Below are 18,395 nucleotides of genomic sequence, written 5' to 3'. Positions count from 1 at the left end.
ACTCTCCAGTCCCCCTTTTCACAGGGCCTCTGCGAGGGGTTAAGGAGATAAGTCAATATAGAAAAGTTTGAGGACATTAAAAGTTTAGATAGTCTTAGATTCCTGCAATGTACTAAATTTATCTATTTTATACAAGGTATCATTGTATGGTAAAATTTGACTGTATTAAATCTGTGAATATCAGGATGTGGCGTAGTTACGAAATCAGTAAAATCCTAGTAGATTTGACAGCTTGTTGCTTATTTACCACAGTTACCAAGGCAACACCATTATTTCTGCAGCTCTATAGGGACATGTTGAATCGGCTAGATTTTATAGATCTATATTCCATATGTATGTTTTAGTTTGGATTAATTTCTTTCATTTTAATATTTAGTAAATATATTGTAAGATAAATATCGCCAGTATTTCTGGTTGAAAAGTGGTTATAGGTCTTTAAACGTATTGAAAGAGTCTTAAAGGTATTTAAAGGTGTTGAATTACACTTTCTGATTCCTGTATATACTCTGTTTCAGAATATGAGCAGCCACCACAGAAGCCCAAAGGGCTTTACAACAACAGATCCAGACCCTGGGAAGGTGGTCATCCAATGCCTTAAAGACATGCATACGTCTTCGCCAAAGGCACCTCAAAGAAGCCCAGATGACTCTCGCCAGCCATCAACCCACAGCTACGCAAGGGCGAGGGCATGACCCAGCCACCTTCCCTCCTCCTTTCCCTTACTTTTAAACTGAGTAACACTCAACCTTCTCCCCCAGTCACATAGTAAATCGAAGGTGCATACAAGCCCCCTCGTCACCCCGCCACCCCCGGCCGTTTCTGCAGGAGTCTTCACAGCCCCCTCCCATTTCCCGACTCCTGCCAGACCCTGCCCCCCCTAAGGCTCTGACTCCTGCAGGAGTGTTACCCCGAGCTTCGACTCCCGAAGGAGTCATCTCACTGTCCCCCCCAGGCCTTAGCAAATTTCTCTTATGTTTGCATATATATGGGTGTATGCGTTTGCGTACGTATGTATGTATGTATTTGTGCGGGCGTAGATGTTGTATATGCATGTATGTATAAACACATGTATAGAAGTATACGCGTGTATGTGGGTTTATATGTATATACGTATGCGTGCGTGTATGTATGGATTTGTGTGTGTATATATATATGTATCTATGTACGCAAGTACATGGACATATATATTTTTTACTTATATCGCTGTCACTCCCCGCTTCATCTCCTCACGGAGTGTTCCTCGAGCACCTAACTCATCCCGTCACCCTCTAACAGGAGTCTTCACCATCCAAATCCCCTTTTTCCCAGTCTCCTGTCAGAGTCGGCCAGCTTGCCCTGTTCCCCGGGCGCCGACCCCCGCAGGGGTCATGTCACTGCCCCCCCCCCAAGGCCACTGAAACTCATTATTTATATATATCTATGGATTCTCGTCCATGGTTATATATTTATATAGAGCGCTGTCACTCCCTGCTCTATCTCCAAGTAGGAGTGTTCCTCGAGCATCGACTCCCACAGGAGTCTCGCCAAACCTGCCACTCACCCTCTAGCAGAAATCTCCACCACCCAAATCCCAATTCACGATTTCTGCCGGAGACGGCAAATAATAAGAATTGCTGCCCCCAACTCCCGCAGTGCCTATTCCGACTCACAGAAGTCTTCTGATTGCCCCCTCCAGGCCTTAGATTACCCCATTATATATATATATATATATATATATATATATATATATATATATATATATATATATATATATATATATATATATATATATATATTTATGTACTCTCATATATACATATATATTTATATATATATATATATAGCGCTGCCACTTCCCAGCTCTATCTCCGTCAGGAGTGTTCCTCGAGCATATTTTGTTTTGATTCTTAATGAGTCAACCCTGGTCACCCCTTTCTGGCCCCCCTACACTAGTCACCTTTCCCCTTTCCCCCCGCTCAGGCTCCAACAGGAGTCTGTTTCACACTTTGCTCCAACTAGAGCTCCCTAATCTCTTTCCCTTTCCATATCCTCTATATCCAGCAGCCGGATATAGCAAAAACTTTCTAGCTTTTTGGGGGGAAATTCTTCGAAATACACGGCTGCTGTCCCGAGTTAGCATTTTGGGGAGCTCTTGAGACCTACCTGATCTCGGATCTCCTGATATGCTTCGACCGGGCGGGAGCCCTGGGCTCAAATATCTCCGAGCTCAGGGTTCTCTCCCGGGACAGCATGCCAAACCTGCTTTATACGCCAAGCATATCTAAGTGAAAACTCTTGAAGTGAAGTTTCATAAACTAATTTCGAGAGGAGCACGTGATATGATTGAGCACGTCTGGCCACTCATCTGTAATCAGTAATAATCCAATCAGAGTGATCCTAGTTTACTATAAATGGATCATTTTCTCCCTAATGTTTTATCTTCGTTTGGAAGAATCCCCCCTTCCACCCCTTCTCCTCCTTTTCCTCCCTTTTCTGAAAAGGGGGAGCTCTCGAGACCTACCTGATCTCGGATCTCCTGATATGCTTATCGACCGGGCGGGAGCCCTGGGCTCAAATATCTCCGAGCTCAGGGTTCTCTCCCGGGACAGCATGCCAAACCTGCTTTATACGCCAAGCATATCTAAGTGGAAACTCTTGAAATATATTTTGTATAAATTGACATGGTGTAAGTTACATGATTATGTAATGAAATGCATCTTTTTTATATATAATTTATTTGTCTCTCCTGCAATACATTATGCAACGACTCCACAATCGACTGGTTCGTGCTGTAGAAAGACAGCCACTAAACACAGATTATATACAGTTTATTTGTAGACAGGAAATGGTGCATATCAGTGCCTTGGCTGAATTGATACATGTTCCAGAGGATGTCATCTCAGCCCTTAGCAATCTAAACATTCTCCTACAGCATTTAAGGAATGTGGAGGAAGTGTCCGTCTCAGTAGAGCTGGAAACAGAACAAGGACATGGACGTCCGAGAGTTTCAGTGTCAGCTGCCCACCTTACACATCTAATAGAACTTAGACTGCCTGTCAAATCTATTGCCAATCTTCTTGGTGTGTCCCGAGCAACCATATTCAGGAGGATGGCATAAAATGGTTTGTCTGTGAGAGGTTTGTACAGCACATGTACAGATGTAGAGCTTGATGCCCTTGTAACAGGGATTAAGAACTCCATGCCAGATGCTGGATATCGTATGGTTCGAGGGGCTCTACTCTCTCAGGGGCACCTTGTACAGTGGGATAGGGTGTGTTCATCCATGCATCGTGTAGACAGTGTTGGTGTTCTCTCTAGGATGGCAAACCTGAGATGTATTGCTCGTAGAAGTTACTCTGTTCCTTACCCGAAGTACATGGTGCACATTGACACCAACCATAAACTCATAAGGTATGTCTGCAAGCCATCTATAACATTTCAGTTTAGTAAAAAGTAAAAGTGGTTGAAATAACATTGCTAAAGATTAATTTAACATGATCAAATTATTATTATTACTTATTTTACTTTTTTATTTTGAAATATTAATATTCTTTTGTATAACAGGTACAACATTGTGATCTTTGGGGGAACAGATGGTTATTCCAGAAAGGTAAACTTTATTGTTTAGTAAGGTTTAGACTAAGCATGTTGTGCTAAAATCTTATTGTCATTATTTCGTAGGGTATGTGCACTAAAGTTTTTAATATATCTATCCTTATGACTGTATGCCGTCCCATAAAGTTGTTTGGTAAAATTTGGCTCATTGAATGCAATAGAACATGCTTTGCTTTACTGTAAAATTTTAATTGAAAACAAACACTTCAAATCAATGTGACATACAATTGTCATTTATCATTTAACATTGTAATCTATAGATGGCAGCAGAAAACCAGTCATTGGCTCATTCCACTCAATTTAGTGCTTTGGTTTTTAAACTTACAAACTCATGTAATTAATCATACAGTATTTTCAAAGATAAACATATATAGAAGTTAATAAACTAATAAAAAAAACTATAAAAAGCCATTACTTTGTTTTTACTTTTTTACAAAGTAATGTTTTTTACAGTTGACACATTATGATTACAATATAACCTGATTTTTTAATGTGTAATGTTACCGAAGGTCGGCCAGGTGGTTACATCTTTGCTTGAAATCTTGTAGTTGTTGCATGCAACTATACCTGTAAGTTTTTGTTACTGAACTAATCTCTCATACTGTGCAATTTCAATTACATTTTACAGATTATGTACCTAAGGGTTGCAAACAATAACCGCTCAGACACACATTTGGCCTTTTTCAATGAGGCTGTGGAGACACGGATTTCCAAAAAGGTATTATTGAGTTGTAATCTAATTTCCAGCCTGACCAGCTAAGACCAGGCTGAAAAAGGCTGGTAACCAGCCTGGAAATGTCCAAAACCCCTCTAAAACCAGGCTGGTCAACCAGCTAAAACCAGCCAACCAGCCTAGGCTGATTTAAGCTGTTTTTTTCAGCAGGGTTGCTTAAGTAGTCCATAAATAAAAATTTTAATAAGTAAATTGTAATTGCAAACCAGCATAATGGGTCATGTTTTTGTTGCAGAGTAAGAGGTGATCATGGAGGAGAAAACGTGGGCATAGCAGAACTGATGTTTTCAGTACGTGGAACAGATGAAAACAGTTTCATTGCTGGGAAAAGTGTCCACAATCAAAGGTTATTTCAGTTCATAGTGTTATGTTTATTTATCATTTAATTACCTACAGTCCTCTGCTCTACCAACTGAGCTATCGAAGGCTTATAAGACTCCCCTACAAGCCCACCCCCTTAAGGTTGCTGCAGTCCGACTGCTGGCCAAAAACGCTCAAGGCTTCCCATACCGGGAGTCGAACTGGTGAAAACCAGGAATCCTGACCGCTAGACCATATGGGAGTTGCCACTTGTGATGGCAGTCTTGGCACAAACTTCAGATCTTTCTGATCATGCGCACTTCACTGTCCCTCTTGCACAAGTACCACTCCTACATTTACGCACTCTCTCATACACAGTCTCATGGTTTCCGTAAGCAAGAATCCTCTGATCCATAGTCATAAGCGTTATCCTTTGTGCCACTGGCACTCTGTTCAGCACCTTGTTAGCACATTGTTTGAAACAAGGACAAGGCTCTGTCAACCTGGAGTTCCGTCACCACACATTCTGCTTTGTTTTATGGCAAGACGTTGTGTGGATGGGATACTCTTACAGGATATCTGACAGTCCCTCCATAGAAAACCTGAGATCCAGGGTCGAGACTCTCTTCTCTCCAAGAGGAGATTAAAAGCCATAGTTTTTATTCATGTTTTATCAGAGCACTTAGGTATTGCTGCAGCTCAGAGACTTACAAGTGGAAGAGATTACGCTGCAAGTTGGCTGGGTGACTTCTAAGTGGTATGGACTTTTGCAACAAGTAGGTTGGGTTTACGTTTGGTGTAGCTGTAGTAGACGTTATTAAAAAACTGCAGTTTGGGCATCCTTTGAAACCAGGAGAGCACCCCACGGGCTCTGTGCTGGCGGCCCCTTAAACTCGACTCACTCCAGAGTGGAACTGAACAGCTCCCTTGGGAGGCGAAAGGCGACCGCAGTGCACTGGCTGTCAGCAAAGCAAAAAGACCAAAACAAGCAAGCCAGGAGTCGAATCTAGAGTCTTCTGATCCATAGTCAGACGCATTATCCACTGCACCAATGGCCCTATCTCCTTATCTTGTCATCATTAGCTTGTTGCTTGTAATAAGGACACAGCTCTGTCAATACGGAGTTCATTCAACGCATGCTGTGCTTTGTTATTATGGCAAGTTGTGGTGTCGATAGAAGCATGTGACAGTCCCTCCATAGAAGAACTGTGATCCAGGGTCTGAGACTTTCTCCTCTCCAGGAGGAGGTTACAAGCATTGGATTTATTTTTGTCAGAGCAGCTGCAGCATACTTGTGTGGAGACCCACAGCAAGGCTTGAGGGCAAGATTCTGCTCTCCCTTCCCTGGTGGTCTAGTGGTTAGGATTCGGTGCTCTCATTGCTGTGGACTGGGTTTGATTCCCGGTTAGTTCTTGGATGAGAGACCACCTGGGATTACCAGGTGCTTTAAGCTTTTTGAATTCCTTCATTTGGCAGCTGATACACTTCCCAAAATACGAAAAAAAAAACAAAAAAAAAACTCTGAATTCCTCTCTGATCTCTGGAACCAGCTAAGTCATTGTACCCACTTCCCCTGATTCCATTCGGGGGAAGTGAGTACCCTGACTTGGCTGGTTTAACCTAGCAAGAGCTGTCGGTGCCCCGGAGCAGAAACCGAAAAAAAAACAAAAAAAAAACTGGTAAACTATTGAGGGGTCAAGGGCTTTGTTTTTGTCGGTGCTGTGTCAAGGCAAGCTGAGCTGCGCTCGGCTCCTGGTGTTGCACCTATTTTTAAATAGCCAACTCTTGACGGCTGCTCTTGCTTACGGCCATACCACCCTGGCAATACCTGATCTCATCTGAACTTGGAAGCAAAGCAGGGTTGGGCCTGGTTAGTACTTGATTGGGAGACCGCCTGGGAATACCAGGTGCTGTAAGCTTTCTGAATTCCTTCATTTGGCATCTAATACACTTCCCCGTGTCACAGGTCTGCTGCTGGTGTCTTTTCTCGCATTCATCTTATTTGGGAGGGGTGCGACAAAAAAAAACACAGGTAAACAATTGAGGGGACAAGGGCATTGTTTCTGTCGGTGCTGTGTCAATGCAAGCTGAGCTGCGCTCGGCTCCTGGTGCTGCGCCTCTTTTCAAATAGCCAACTCTTGACGTCTGCTCTCGCTTATGGCCATACCACCCTGCTATTTAAAATTAAGATCTAAAAGTGGCTTAAACATTGAACTGGTTCTACAACGACAGAAAATAAGAAGAGAAGAGATTAAAGAAAGAATGGAAAGGAAAAAATTTCAAAAAGGATATGCAAGAAACATTTGTTTAAGTGACAGTGACTCAGAATGAATGGTGGTTATTGGTTTATCCAATAATTATCCTAATGAGTAATGTATGTGTGGTATCACTGAATGTAAGAGGATTGTCAAAATGTGAAAAGTTTGAAAGATTAACATGTTTGACAAAAAAGTGTGATATATTATGTTTACAAGAGACAAAGTGGGAAGATGAGATTAAAAATAAAATGAGAAAATTGTGGAATGGTGAAATATTTAGTAATGGAGATACAGAAAGGAAAAGAGGGGTAGCAATTTTGATAAAAAGAGGGATTTTTGAAAAAGTAGAATTAGACTATAAAGACACAAATGGAAGAATTATAATTGTAAAAGTTATGTATAATGGGAAAAGTTCTTTTTCACATTTACATTTAGTCATTTAGCAGACGCCTTAATCCAAAGCGACTTACAATTAAGGACAAGGAAGCAATTTACACAACTATAAGAGCAGCAGTGAACAAGTGCTATAGACAAGTATCAGTGTGAAAAAGTCTAAGCAAAGCATTAGAAATTTTTTTTTTATTTATTAATTTTTTTTTTGAGAGAGTACAGTCAGTGGTATAGCCAGAGAGGAAAGTGGAGACTAAATAGTTGAGTTTTTATTTGTTTCTTGAAGACAGCAAGCGACTCTGCTGTTCTGATGTAGTTAGGGAGTTCATTCCACCAACTGGGCAGATTGAATGCGAGAGTTCGGGAAAGTGATTTCTTCCCTCTTTGGGATGGAACAACGAGGCGACGTTCATTCACAGAATGCAAGTTTCTGGAGGGCACATAAATTTGCAGAAGTGAGAGCAGATAAGAAGGAGCAAAGTCAGAGGTCGCTTTGTAAGCAAACATCAGAGCTTTGAATTTAATGCGAGCAGCAACTGGCAGCCAGTGCAAACGGGTGAGTAGCGGAGTGACATGTGCTCTTTTGGGTTCATCAAAGACCACTCGTGCTGCTGCATTCTAAAGCAGCTGAAGAGGTTTGATAGAATTAGCTGGAAGCCCGGCTAGTAGAGAGTTGCAATAATCCAGTTTGGAGAAAACAAGAGCTTGAACAATAAGTTGAGCTGCATGTTCAGATATGAAGGGTCGGACCTTTCTGATGTTATAGAGTGCGAATCTGCAAGATTGAGCAGTTCTAGACATGTGGTCAGAGAAGTTTAGTTGGTCATCAATCGTTACTCCAAGGCTTTTTACCATTTTGGATGCAGTAATGGTTGCCCCATCCATCTGGATTGAAAAGTTATGGTGTAGAGTCGGGTTGGCAGTAATTTCAAGCATTTCCGTGTTCGCGAGGTTAAGCTGAAGATGATGATCTTTCATTCAGTGTGAAATGTCTGACAGGCAGGCTGAGATGCAAGCTGGAACCGAGGGATCATCAGGGTGAAAAGAGAGGTATAGCTGGGTGTCATCAGCATAGCAGTTGTAGAAAAATCAATGTTTCTGGATGACTGGTCCTAAAGATGTCGTGTAGATGGACAAGAGAAGTGGCCCAAGAACAGAGCCCCGAGGTACCCCAGTGTTTAGATGCTGTAGGTTGGACACCTCTCCCCTCCGAGACACCCTGAATGACCTGTCAGAGAGGTAAGATCTGAACCATTGAATAACAGTGCCTGCAACGCCCAGTGACTCAAGCGTAGATATCAGGATCTGGTGGTTTACAGTGTCAAAAGCAGCTGATAAATCCAGCAAGAAGAGGACAGATGATTTAGAGTCTGCTTTAGCCAGTCTGAGATCCTCCACGACCGAGAGCAGGGCAGTCTCAGTTGAGTGGCCTTTCTTAAAGCCAGATTGCTTGTTGTCCATGAGGTTGTTTTGAGTAAGAAAGCCCAGGACTTGATTGAACACTACATTGTCCAAAATTTTGGCCATGAATGGAAGCAGGGATACCGGTCGGTAGTTTTCAAGTAGCGTTTGATCCAGGTTGGGTTTCTTTAGCAGTGGGGTTACCCTAGCCTGCTTAAATGAAGTAGCTGCTGAGTGTGACATGGCAGGGAAACAGCACCTGTAAGACCGAAACCATGGTGCTTGACTGGAAAAAGGTGGCCATCTCCAGTTTGGAGGAGAGTCCTTACCCCAAATGGAGTTCAAGTATCTGCGTTTTTTTTTTTTTTCATGAGGAACAGAATGTGAGATTAAAAGATGGATCGGTGCAGCAGAATTGCAGCTGATGTGATTGTCTGTTGTGGTGAAGGAGCTGAGACGAAAGGCAATGTTCTCAATTTGCCACTCAATCTAGGTTCCTACTCTCACCTATGGTCATGACTGAAAGGACAAGGTCTCGGATACAACCGGACACATTTTACAAAGTGTTATGACCCGCTCGTTTGAGTCGCACCATAAAATAGAGATGAGCCAACAAAATAGCCTGATTGCAAATTATTTATTATAAAATGTAACTCATAGAACAATCAAAGCAACCAACAAATGTCTAGAGATAATAATGAAGATCAAGAACTTAGAATATAATCACAACAACACTTTAACTACATGATATAAGTATTGCGAAAAAAAAACATAAGGTTAAAAAGTCAATGAGATGGCAGGTCTTGACATAAGGAATCCCGAGTAGCCACAGCATTCTGGGGTAGCTAGCACAACAACTTTTATATGCCCATTGATAAGTAATGCCACATCCAACCAGGATTTCCCACATACTCCAATCTGGATTTCTCATTCAGGGAGTCAAACAGAGAACATCACCCAAAACAACACTAGTTACATGAATACACTGGAGAGTGGAGTACAGATGTATCTGCACCTGTACAATCACTTACAAAGAGATTTCAAGCCACAGTGTTTATGAAACTGTTCTTCTTTCAGCCGCCATCATTGTGTTTATGGTAAACGCGACACATTTACAACCTTCTGCAGTATAGGAGTGTTGGAAAATAGTATACAGTCACTCAGACTTTTCAAACATTATTCAGACATGAAACATCATGTGCACATGAGAAAATGTTTTGCTGCATTCATGTCATGTGTGCAACTTTTTGTTAATGTGTTTCTTAAGCTGCGCCGAATGAGCGAAACTCTTTAGACACTGATCAGATCTGTATGGTTTCTCTCCAGTGAGAATCGTCTGGTGTGGTTTCAATTTTGGAGCTGTAATAAAAGTCTTCTCATACTCAAGCACATATTCTCTTTCACACCAGTGTGGATCTTCATGTGTTTATTAAGGTTTGATGAGTTGCTGAAACTCATACCACACCGAAGCTGCGGTCACTCGAGTTTGAGCATGCAAAATTCTGTTGTACAGCGCTGCAAAAAGGGGCGGGATTAAACAAGACGATTAGATATTAAAAAAGTGAGCAATTGGTCCATATTTTAAATTTCTGTTCAGAGAGGTCATGTTTTGATCTTCGACTGGTCTCACACAGTCAAGTTATGTGATTTTGCATGTCAGAGTTCACCAAGCTTGAACTTTGCAAGGCAATGAACTGCGAAACTTGATGCCCGAACTTGCATTTCTGGTCTGATGCATTCGCGTGCGTATGAATGAAAGTCTATGGGGAGAAAAGTCCAGTGTGACCGCGGCTTAAGTGCATGTGAATGGTTTCTCTCCAGCATGGATCCTCATATGGTGATTAAGGGATGACCATTGGCTAAAACTCTTCACACACTGAGTGCATGTGAATGGTTTCTCTCCAGTGTGGATCCTTATGTGGTGACTGAGGGATGAGGATTGGCTGAAACTCTTCCCACACTGAGTGCATGAGAATGGTTTCTCTCCAGTGTGGATCCTCATGTGCTTATTAAGGTCTGATGAGCTGTTAAAACTATTCCCACACTGAGTGCATGAGAATGGTTTCTCTCCAGTGTGGATTCTCATGTGCTGAATAAGGTGTGATGAGCTGTTAAAACTCTTCCCACACTGAGTGCAAGTGAATGGTTTCTCTCCAGTGTGGATCATCATGTGTTGATTAAGGGATGATGATCGGCTGAAACTCTTCCCACACTGAGTGCATGTGAATGGTTTCTCTCCAGTGTGGTTCCACATGTGTTTATTAAGGTGCGATGAGCAGTTAAAACTCTTCCTACACTGAGTGCAAGTGAATGGTTTCTCTCCAGTGTGGTTCCTCATGTGTAGATTAAGGGATGATGATATCCTGAAACTCTTTCCACACTGAGTGCATGTGAATGGTTTCTCTCCAGTGTGGATCCTCATGTGCTGATTAAGGTATGATAAGCGGATGAAACTCTTCCCACACTGAGTGCAAGTGAATGGTTTCTCTCCAGTGTGGATCCTCATGTGTTGATTAAGGTTTGAGGTTTGGCTGAAACTCTTCCCACAATGAGTGCATGTGAATGGTTTCTCTCCAGTGTGGATCCTCATGTGAATTTTAAGTTTGCTTTTGTCTGCCAAACTCTTTCCACACTGAGTGCAGGTGAAACGATTCTTGTCTCTCCTTTTCAAAAAAACATCAGTCTGTAAATTAGTTTTTTCCTCAATTTTGACAAGATGTTCCTCCTCTTTACTCCCCTCATTCTCTTCAATTAGGTCTGAAATAAAAAAATAAAACATTATTTTCATTAAGACTCATCAAAAGCTGAAAATTGAAAAGACACTGAAAACATCGGCTACACACACTGTAATTTTGATGCACATTAAATGTAAATTAAATCAGATCATTTTTTGTTTAGTCCATCAACATGTACACATTAAAGCAGATTCAATTCAATTCATCTTTATTTATCTAGTGCTTTTACAATGTAAATTGTGTCAAAGCCGCTTAACATACAAGTTATAGTAAATTGAAACAGTCAGTCCAGTTTTCAGAGTTTTTTACATAATTGATCATAAAAGTCCTTTTGGTCATATTGATAAGACACAGATTTGAAAGCTGTAAATGGCCTATTTTTATTCATATGTATTCAAAATTACAACAAAATGTCTTTCTAAAATTTGTAAAGCAGACAGGGAATACTTGTTCATTCTGTGCCTGACTGGTAAACGCATCAGAAATAAAGTTCTGGGGTAACAGCTCTGAACAACCAGCTGAATATTTTCCTCACAGACATGAGACATACTCTACAGCATCTGCACAAAGGCTGGAATGTTCACCTTTCCCCTTGTGTGCTGTTGGGTCATTTTCATCCATTGTGGGGTGATTTCGAGGCTTAATTTAGCCAAAACCTTGTCTCTGTTTCAGCAAACGGACTGATATTTGGGGATATTTTATTTTTACATATTCTGTGAAAATGCTTTGAAATAAAAAAAAACCTCCATACACTCTGGGCAAATTTACTCCCTTTTCGTTATATTCATGGCTGTTTTTTCTCCATTGGCCTCTATTATAACAACCTTTTTTTTATTGCAAAGCCATGACAGCATATAATCATGCATTTATGATTGTTGGTGTTTTCTGTGACGACCGTCAACATTATTTCATTGGTCTGCACCCATAAGACGACAAAAAGGAAATGGGTGAGAGGAAACACTGAAACCGATATTCCTTTCCAGTTATCGGTGTTTTGTTTTCATGGAGTGTCAGTGCACTTTACTGACGCATTTCTAAAAACTAGACACTTAACAGATTCAATTGATGTATTGATCTTATCTGTACGATCAAAACTGAAAGTGTAATTTAAGTTCTTTTTGGCGTTATGAGGAGAAGACGCATCAAAACGCGTATATGAAGTCTTTGACCCCTAGGGGTAAAACACCTACATGTATGACGCAGTTAATGACGTTATGCAAGAGTCTAATTGTTGTTGTTCTAAGATTATATGTAGAGCAGTATACAAACTTTTGGCGAGTGTTAAAGCTGGCCTCTGCTGATGTAACTGCAAACTATCTACAGTAAACTTTCTTTTAATTGAATCTCTGACTCCTGCTCTCCTTCATCTGATAGACTGGTCAGTTTTGGGTTAAAATTGTTGGTCCCCCTACAAAGTGTATTTATGCACGCACACTATAATCTGCTGTTTTACTCCACTGAACTCCGTATAAAAGACAGAAACTTTTTTGAACAGGCCTATCTAAAGGGTTAATGCTGCCAACTGATGATCAACAGTAAAAATTGCACATTTTACCTCTTCCCAACAAGGAAAACACCAACAATCTAGAATGCATGATTATTTGGTTTTATCATCATGGCTTTGCGGTTAAAAAAATGTGGTTGTAATGGAAGTAAATGGGTCAAAAGCAGCCAAGAACATAATGAAAGGGTATAGGGCTGCACAATTAATCATATTATTATCATGATAATGATATTTGTGGTCCACAATCAATAATTAAATATCATCATGATTTTACAGTATAAACACCAAGCCGTTATTTTAATGAGTGGAGTTTACGGATTATACTGCAACACAAGCATGATGTGACTGTGACTAGATTGCAGGTGTTTTTTTCAAGGAATGTAATGTTGATCAGGTAGCCTTTTCTCCTGTTCAGTCCAAACTTCCCAAGGTAACACAGCAAACCTTATTAACCACCTTAAAAGCCAACACAAAGTGGCTGTCATCAGTAGGTTAATGAGCTCAGGAGAATTCTGCTTTGCATGTTTCTTTGCATTACTAACATCACTAAAACAGACAACATTTAGACAGAAGACACTATCCAATTGTTTCAATGTTTAAAAAAAAAAAAAAAGTCATTGTGGCCCTGTTCACACGGGTATTCAGGTTAGTTTTCATCAATCTGACGCAACTTTTTCTTATTTACAAGAAAAGGAAATGCAATTAAAAGTTTCAATTAATCAAATTTATAAAAAGACTAGCCTGTTTTATGGATTAAATAATGAAATGGAAAACCAAGTTCCTTTATTTCCGATTAGACCATGCACTTTATTCTGTTTTACAGTTTTTATTTATTTTTTTAAATAACTTCAGGAATCAGGAATTGATCGTGCACGCAAAAAAACACAATCATCTAACACATGCATCACTCTCATGCCACGCTTTCAAAGATAAATTCGCATATGAGTGCTGCTTTGAAAAGAATTAAATTATTAAAAAGCACTATTAAAGACTATACACATAAAATAAAACATTCAAAAAGGTGTATCTTATGAAAAAAACACCAATTGACGGGCGCTGCTTTCAGTTTTTAAAGAATCAAGCAGATTAAAAAAAATAATAATCTAATTTGCAAAAGAGAAATGACAAAAATTTTGCAAGAGAAAAAAATTAAACATATCGGGACAGTTAAAAGAACATTCTACTTTATATATTCTTTTGACTCCAATACAACAGCTAAGATTATGAATGACGGAGTGTAAAGCCGTGTCTCCTGCGTGCTTCAGCAGAGCGTCCCGCTGTTTATAAATGAGGAGACAGAGAGAATACGCAGTTTAGTTTCACCTCAAGATATTGAAATTAAAAACTAACACTGAACTGCTCATCACGCTCAAAAAGTTAAACTAAAATGCACAATTGTTGTTAGCCACAGGAAGCACAACAAACCGAACACGCCTTTCTTTTAATTCGATATTCGTGAAGTATGTGAACCAACCACAGATGCTTTGTCATGTTGGTCGCGACACTCTGCTTTATAACTTATTAGTTTATGTCAATAATTACACTTAGCCTTGCCATCGTTTTTCACCAAATGTAACCACGCTTTTGAGCACATCTTGCGATCCATCTCTAAACAAATGTTTAGATTATTATTGAAGGTGCTCTCCAGCGGCGAAGTTCCTGGCAGAGTAGCAGGTGAAAAAATGTGCATGCAGAAATTGGACAAGAGGAATCAAAATATTATTTATATAACAAGTAACTTAGTATCTAATCCCTGCCCAGTTTTATTACAAGTTGTTTTTTAATAGTTGTGACTTTAATCATTTGGATTAAATTACCCTTAAAATCCTGCTCATTTAAGGCATCATTTTCTGCAAATTATTGATGAAATAAAATAAATGAAGTAGCCTACCCAGTATAAAATAACAGTAGCAGACCTACCTTTATAGCTACAGCTCGGCAAAGTCAGCATGGGTATAAAAACAGGTGGTTTTATTCCTGATGAGAATATTTTTTGTTGTCAGACTTTACTTTCACATAAATACACCTGCGCGCGTGTGTGTGTGTGTAAACTCGCTTTCAGAAAGGAGAGACAGAAACCGCCTACTGCTGTGGGACTGCCTCTGATAAAAAAACAAACAAAAAAAAAACTCTTAAATAAAGAAAAGAGGTAGAGAAAGCCCAGCTGATATTGCTTTACTGATCCTGTGGGAAAGCAATAATGAACCGGTTCAATATTTCTGGATAATGTGTTGAAAAACTAAGTTTTGACCAAACTTAAACCTAAAAGCTTCATGGCTTTGGAAAAAAACATTCGGGGCTGAAGCCCAGAAGCCCAACAACCCCCCGCGCCACCCCTGATCAGGAATAAACACCAACCTATTTGTTGTTCAGAGTCTTCATTTTTAATTTTGCAGGGTTCTGGATCACTCATGTTCTCGCTGTCCTTCTATAAACTCTTCACTGGAGCCCGATGTGAATATTCCAGTATTTATAGCTTCACTGGAGGAGGAGGAGACAATTATTCAGATTACATGCTGCTTGCATATTTATATTTTAATGCCATATCAGCAGCTGGCTAGGGCAGCACGATTAATCGAAAAATGATCACGATCTTGATTCGACCCTACACACAATCCTAATTCAGCTTTTTCTACGATTCAGCCAATTATCGGTCAGGAGAGAAGAAAAGGCGGCCGCAGAAGTCTTCACAGCAACATTGATACCTTTAAATGGCATTAAAAGTGTCACATACTGTATTTATAAGGTATAATTCACCCAAAATGTCATTTCTGTCTTTATGTAATGATGTATTTACGGTCGCGAAATCGCACGTGAGCTGACGCACTGTTTGGTTACTGTTGAGAACGCCCGTGTGCACGCAAATGACACCTACTTTAGTGAACACAACCTGCATATGCTGTGAATAACAGGTAATAAAGTTGTAAATAATGTTCAGTTCTTTGCACATAGCGATCGTTTAAGGGCCGTGCGTGAGGTTTGATTTTCATGTATGTGTGTTTTTCCTCAGTGACAGCAGCCATGAGCCGCACTAGGAAGTGAAAGTGAAACCTGTGCGCACATCATTTAAATGATCATATCGCATTTTAGAGTTATGATTACGACAAGCATTTGATGTGTTTTTTTCTTTGATAGCGAACACAAAGTGTTGTGCATGAAAATAAATGTTTTACAGTGTCAGTATAACAACCCTAGCCTATATATAACGGAAATATAATGGTTTCAATGACAGATGACAGGCACATGTCTTAAACATAATAACCCAACTTCAGAATACAACTATTCATAATTGTGATGTCACCATTTTACTGCGAATTAACAAACAGGACATATTGAAAGTCTGTTTAAGTCCACCATAATACAAAATTTTGCATTTTAAGCAACAGTAAACCTACACATAGGCCTAATATTATTATTGTTTTACTATATGTTTGAGAATTAACAATAATAAGAGGCTAATCATATTAACCTTTATTATATATTAACAAAATCATCAGAAAGAATCGTGATCTTGATTTTAAGCCAAAAAAAATTGGATTCACATTTTTGCCAGAATCGTGCAGCCCTAACACTGGCTATATATTCACGGCAACTTGTATTAAATATTCATTATACAACTGACAATCATAACGGTTTCTAAAACATCATTAATTGTTTCTTTAAAACACACAAATAACAACAACACTGTCCTATAAGCTATTTCAGTCTGATCAATGATAAAAATAAATTCCTCCAGAAAACACATTCTTAAACATTTGCCTTTAAATATTTCCTGAATAAAATCATTCTCTAATATCATATTTTAATATACATTCTATTAAAATGTTTTACGATCAAAATATTCCCACACAAGTTACACATGTTCAATAAATGTGTGCAAGACTTGAGTAGCTGATTCTACATCTTGTGTGTGCAGCATGATCATGTCTCTGAATGCTTACATTTATCTAGTTTTGACCAGATTTGGTAACGTTAGCAATAGAGGTAAAGTTGGTTTTATATTCACACATTCTGACTTTCCCCTTAATAATATAATTTCCTAAAAGTATTATTTGCAAACTCTAAATAGCGACAGCATATTAGCAGCCAATAACTATCAAAGTTTGTTTACAGTCAAATAAACAGTGTTAATGTTGTTTTCAAGTCACACTTGCATGCTAATTCAGATCGAATATTTAAAGTAACATGGTAAACAATATAGAGACTGCTAAATGAACGAATTTTCGAATATAAAACCAACTTTACCTCTTTACGTTATCAATACATGAAAAAATGAAATTTAAACCTGTTTAAAAAAGTTATAAGACCTACAACACAATATTTCGGTAAATTTAAGATTTTTTAAGGCCTAAAATTTGGATTTTGAGATTTAAAACTTTTTAAGACCCTGCAGAAACTGTAGATAACCAGCGAGTAACGCATTACAGAAGTGTTTACAGCGTAGCATCGAGCTAAAAACAAGAGAGTACATTAGCATTAAGCACATGTGTTAAAACAGTTCAACCCGCCAGATAATTGCAGCAAATCTGCGAACGCTGCAAAGGTCAGATATAATACACTTACTTTGAATAGACGCACAACACCCGTAGTGGAATTAAAAGAATTAAACAGCAAACAGCAAAGCTCTGCACTCTCCACTCTCTGCCTCAGACTGAGCGCCATAGGCGGGATGTTTGCCTGCACGCTGATCAGCGAAAGCTGATTGGCTGTCTGTTTGTGGCTCAGAGAAAGCTGATTGGCTGCTTGTAGGCGCTCGGCGAAAACTGATTGGCTGCCTATTTCTCAATCATTCTCTTGACAACAGAGGGAAACATTTGTGGACAGAAGATTCCTTCTTTTTCAGTCTCTTCAGAGGAATATAACATTGTTTCTGTGCAATGCCCGATTGTATAATACCTTCAGTCAAGCCTGGCCCTAAAGTTTTTTTTTTTTACATTATTTTATATTTGACTGCATAAGGCTCATTACTGGCATTCGGTAATATTTCAGCTTGAGCAAACTCATTTCTAAAATTTGATTATTGATTATTTATTGACTGACTTATTTTTAAATAGCCTACATAATTAGGCACAATTTAAACTTTCAAAAATTCATATTTTCCCACCTCAGGCATTAAAGCCTTTATATTATTTTCTGTTTTATTCTTATTTGAACACCCATTATTCTCAACCCCGTAACGGACTAAACTGAGTTGTTAATAATAGTATTTTAAAAAGCTTTTGCTATAAAACCAACGTTTCCCTATTGCTCATATGTCCCTCAAATCAGTGTAATGGCTAAAATATAACATTTTTGATGAGTTTTAGATTTATATGTGATTTAAGTTACAACTTATGCATTCTGTGGTCTCTTCATTTTTCTAAAAATGTTTTAATATTAGATGTCTTACCCAAACCCCATATTTACAATGCTAGGCCTTAACATGGTGGTTGGTACTCAGCAAGATTTTTTAATATATTTAATTGTTGAAATATAAATTT

At 39.2% G+C, this 18,395-nt stretch overlaps 1 protein-coding gene and 1 non-coding gene across 2 annotated transcripts in view; one reads left to right on the top strand and one right to left on the bottom strand.

The window, feature by feature from the left end:
* LOC130222707 (gastrula zinc finger protein XlCGF57.1-like) overlaps positions 1-17,559 on the bottom strand; it is a 42,328-nt gene extending 24,769 nt beyond the window's left edge. Inside the window, exons 1-3 of the mRNA XM_056455235.1 lie at positions 17,479-17,559; positions 15,274-15,396; positions 10,477-11,433 (exon numbers count right to left, since the gene is read on the bottom strand). Of these exons, the coding sequence (XP_056311210.1) occupies positions 10,477-11,433; positions 15,274-15,328 (1,012 nt within the window). The 5' untranslated portion in view covers positions 15,329-15,396; positions 17,479-17,559. The remainder of the gene's footprint in view (positions 1-10,476; positions 11,434-15,273; positions 15,397-17,478) is intronic.
* Positions 6,428-6,546, top strand: LOC130223952 (5S ribosomal RNA). The gene has a single exon (XR_008837059.1). It is a non-coding gene; the product is annotated as a 5S ribosomal RNA (ribosomal RNA).
* Positions 17,560-18,395: the final 836 nt, after the last annotated feature.

The sequence above is a fragment of the Danio aesculapii genome, chromosome 4 (assembly GCF_903798145.1).
Source record: "Danio aesculapii chromosome 4, fDanAes4.1, whole genome shotgun sequence".
In the NCBI taxonomy this organism is placed as follows: domain Eukaryota; kingdom Metazoa; phylum Chordata; class Actinopteri; order Cypriniformes; family Danionidae; genus Danio; species Danio aesculapii.
This window is presented reverse-complemented; position numbering and strand designations above follow the sequence as displayed.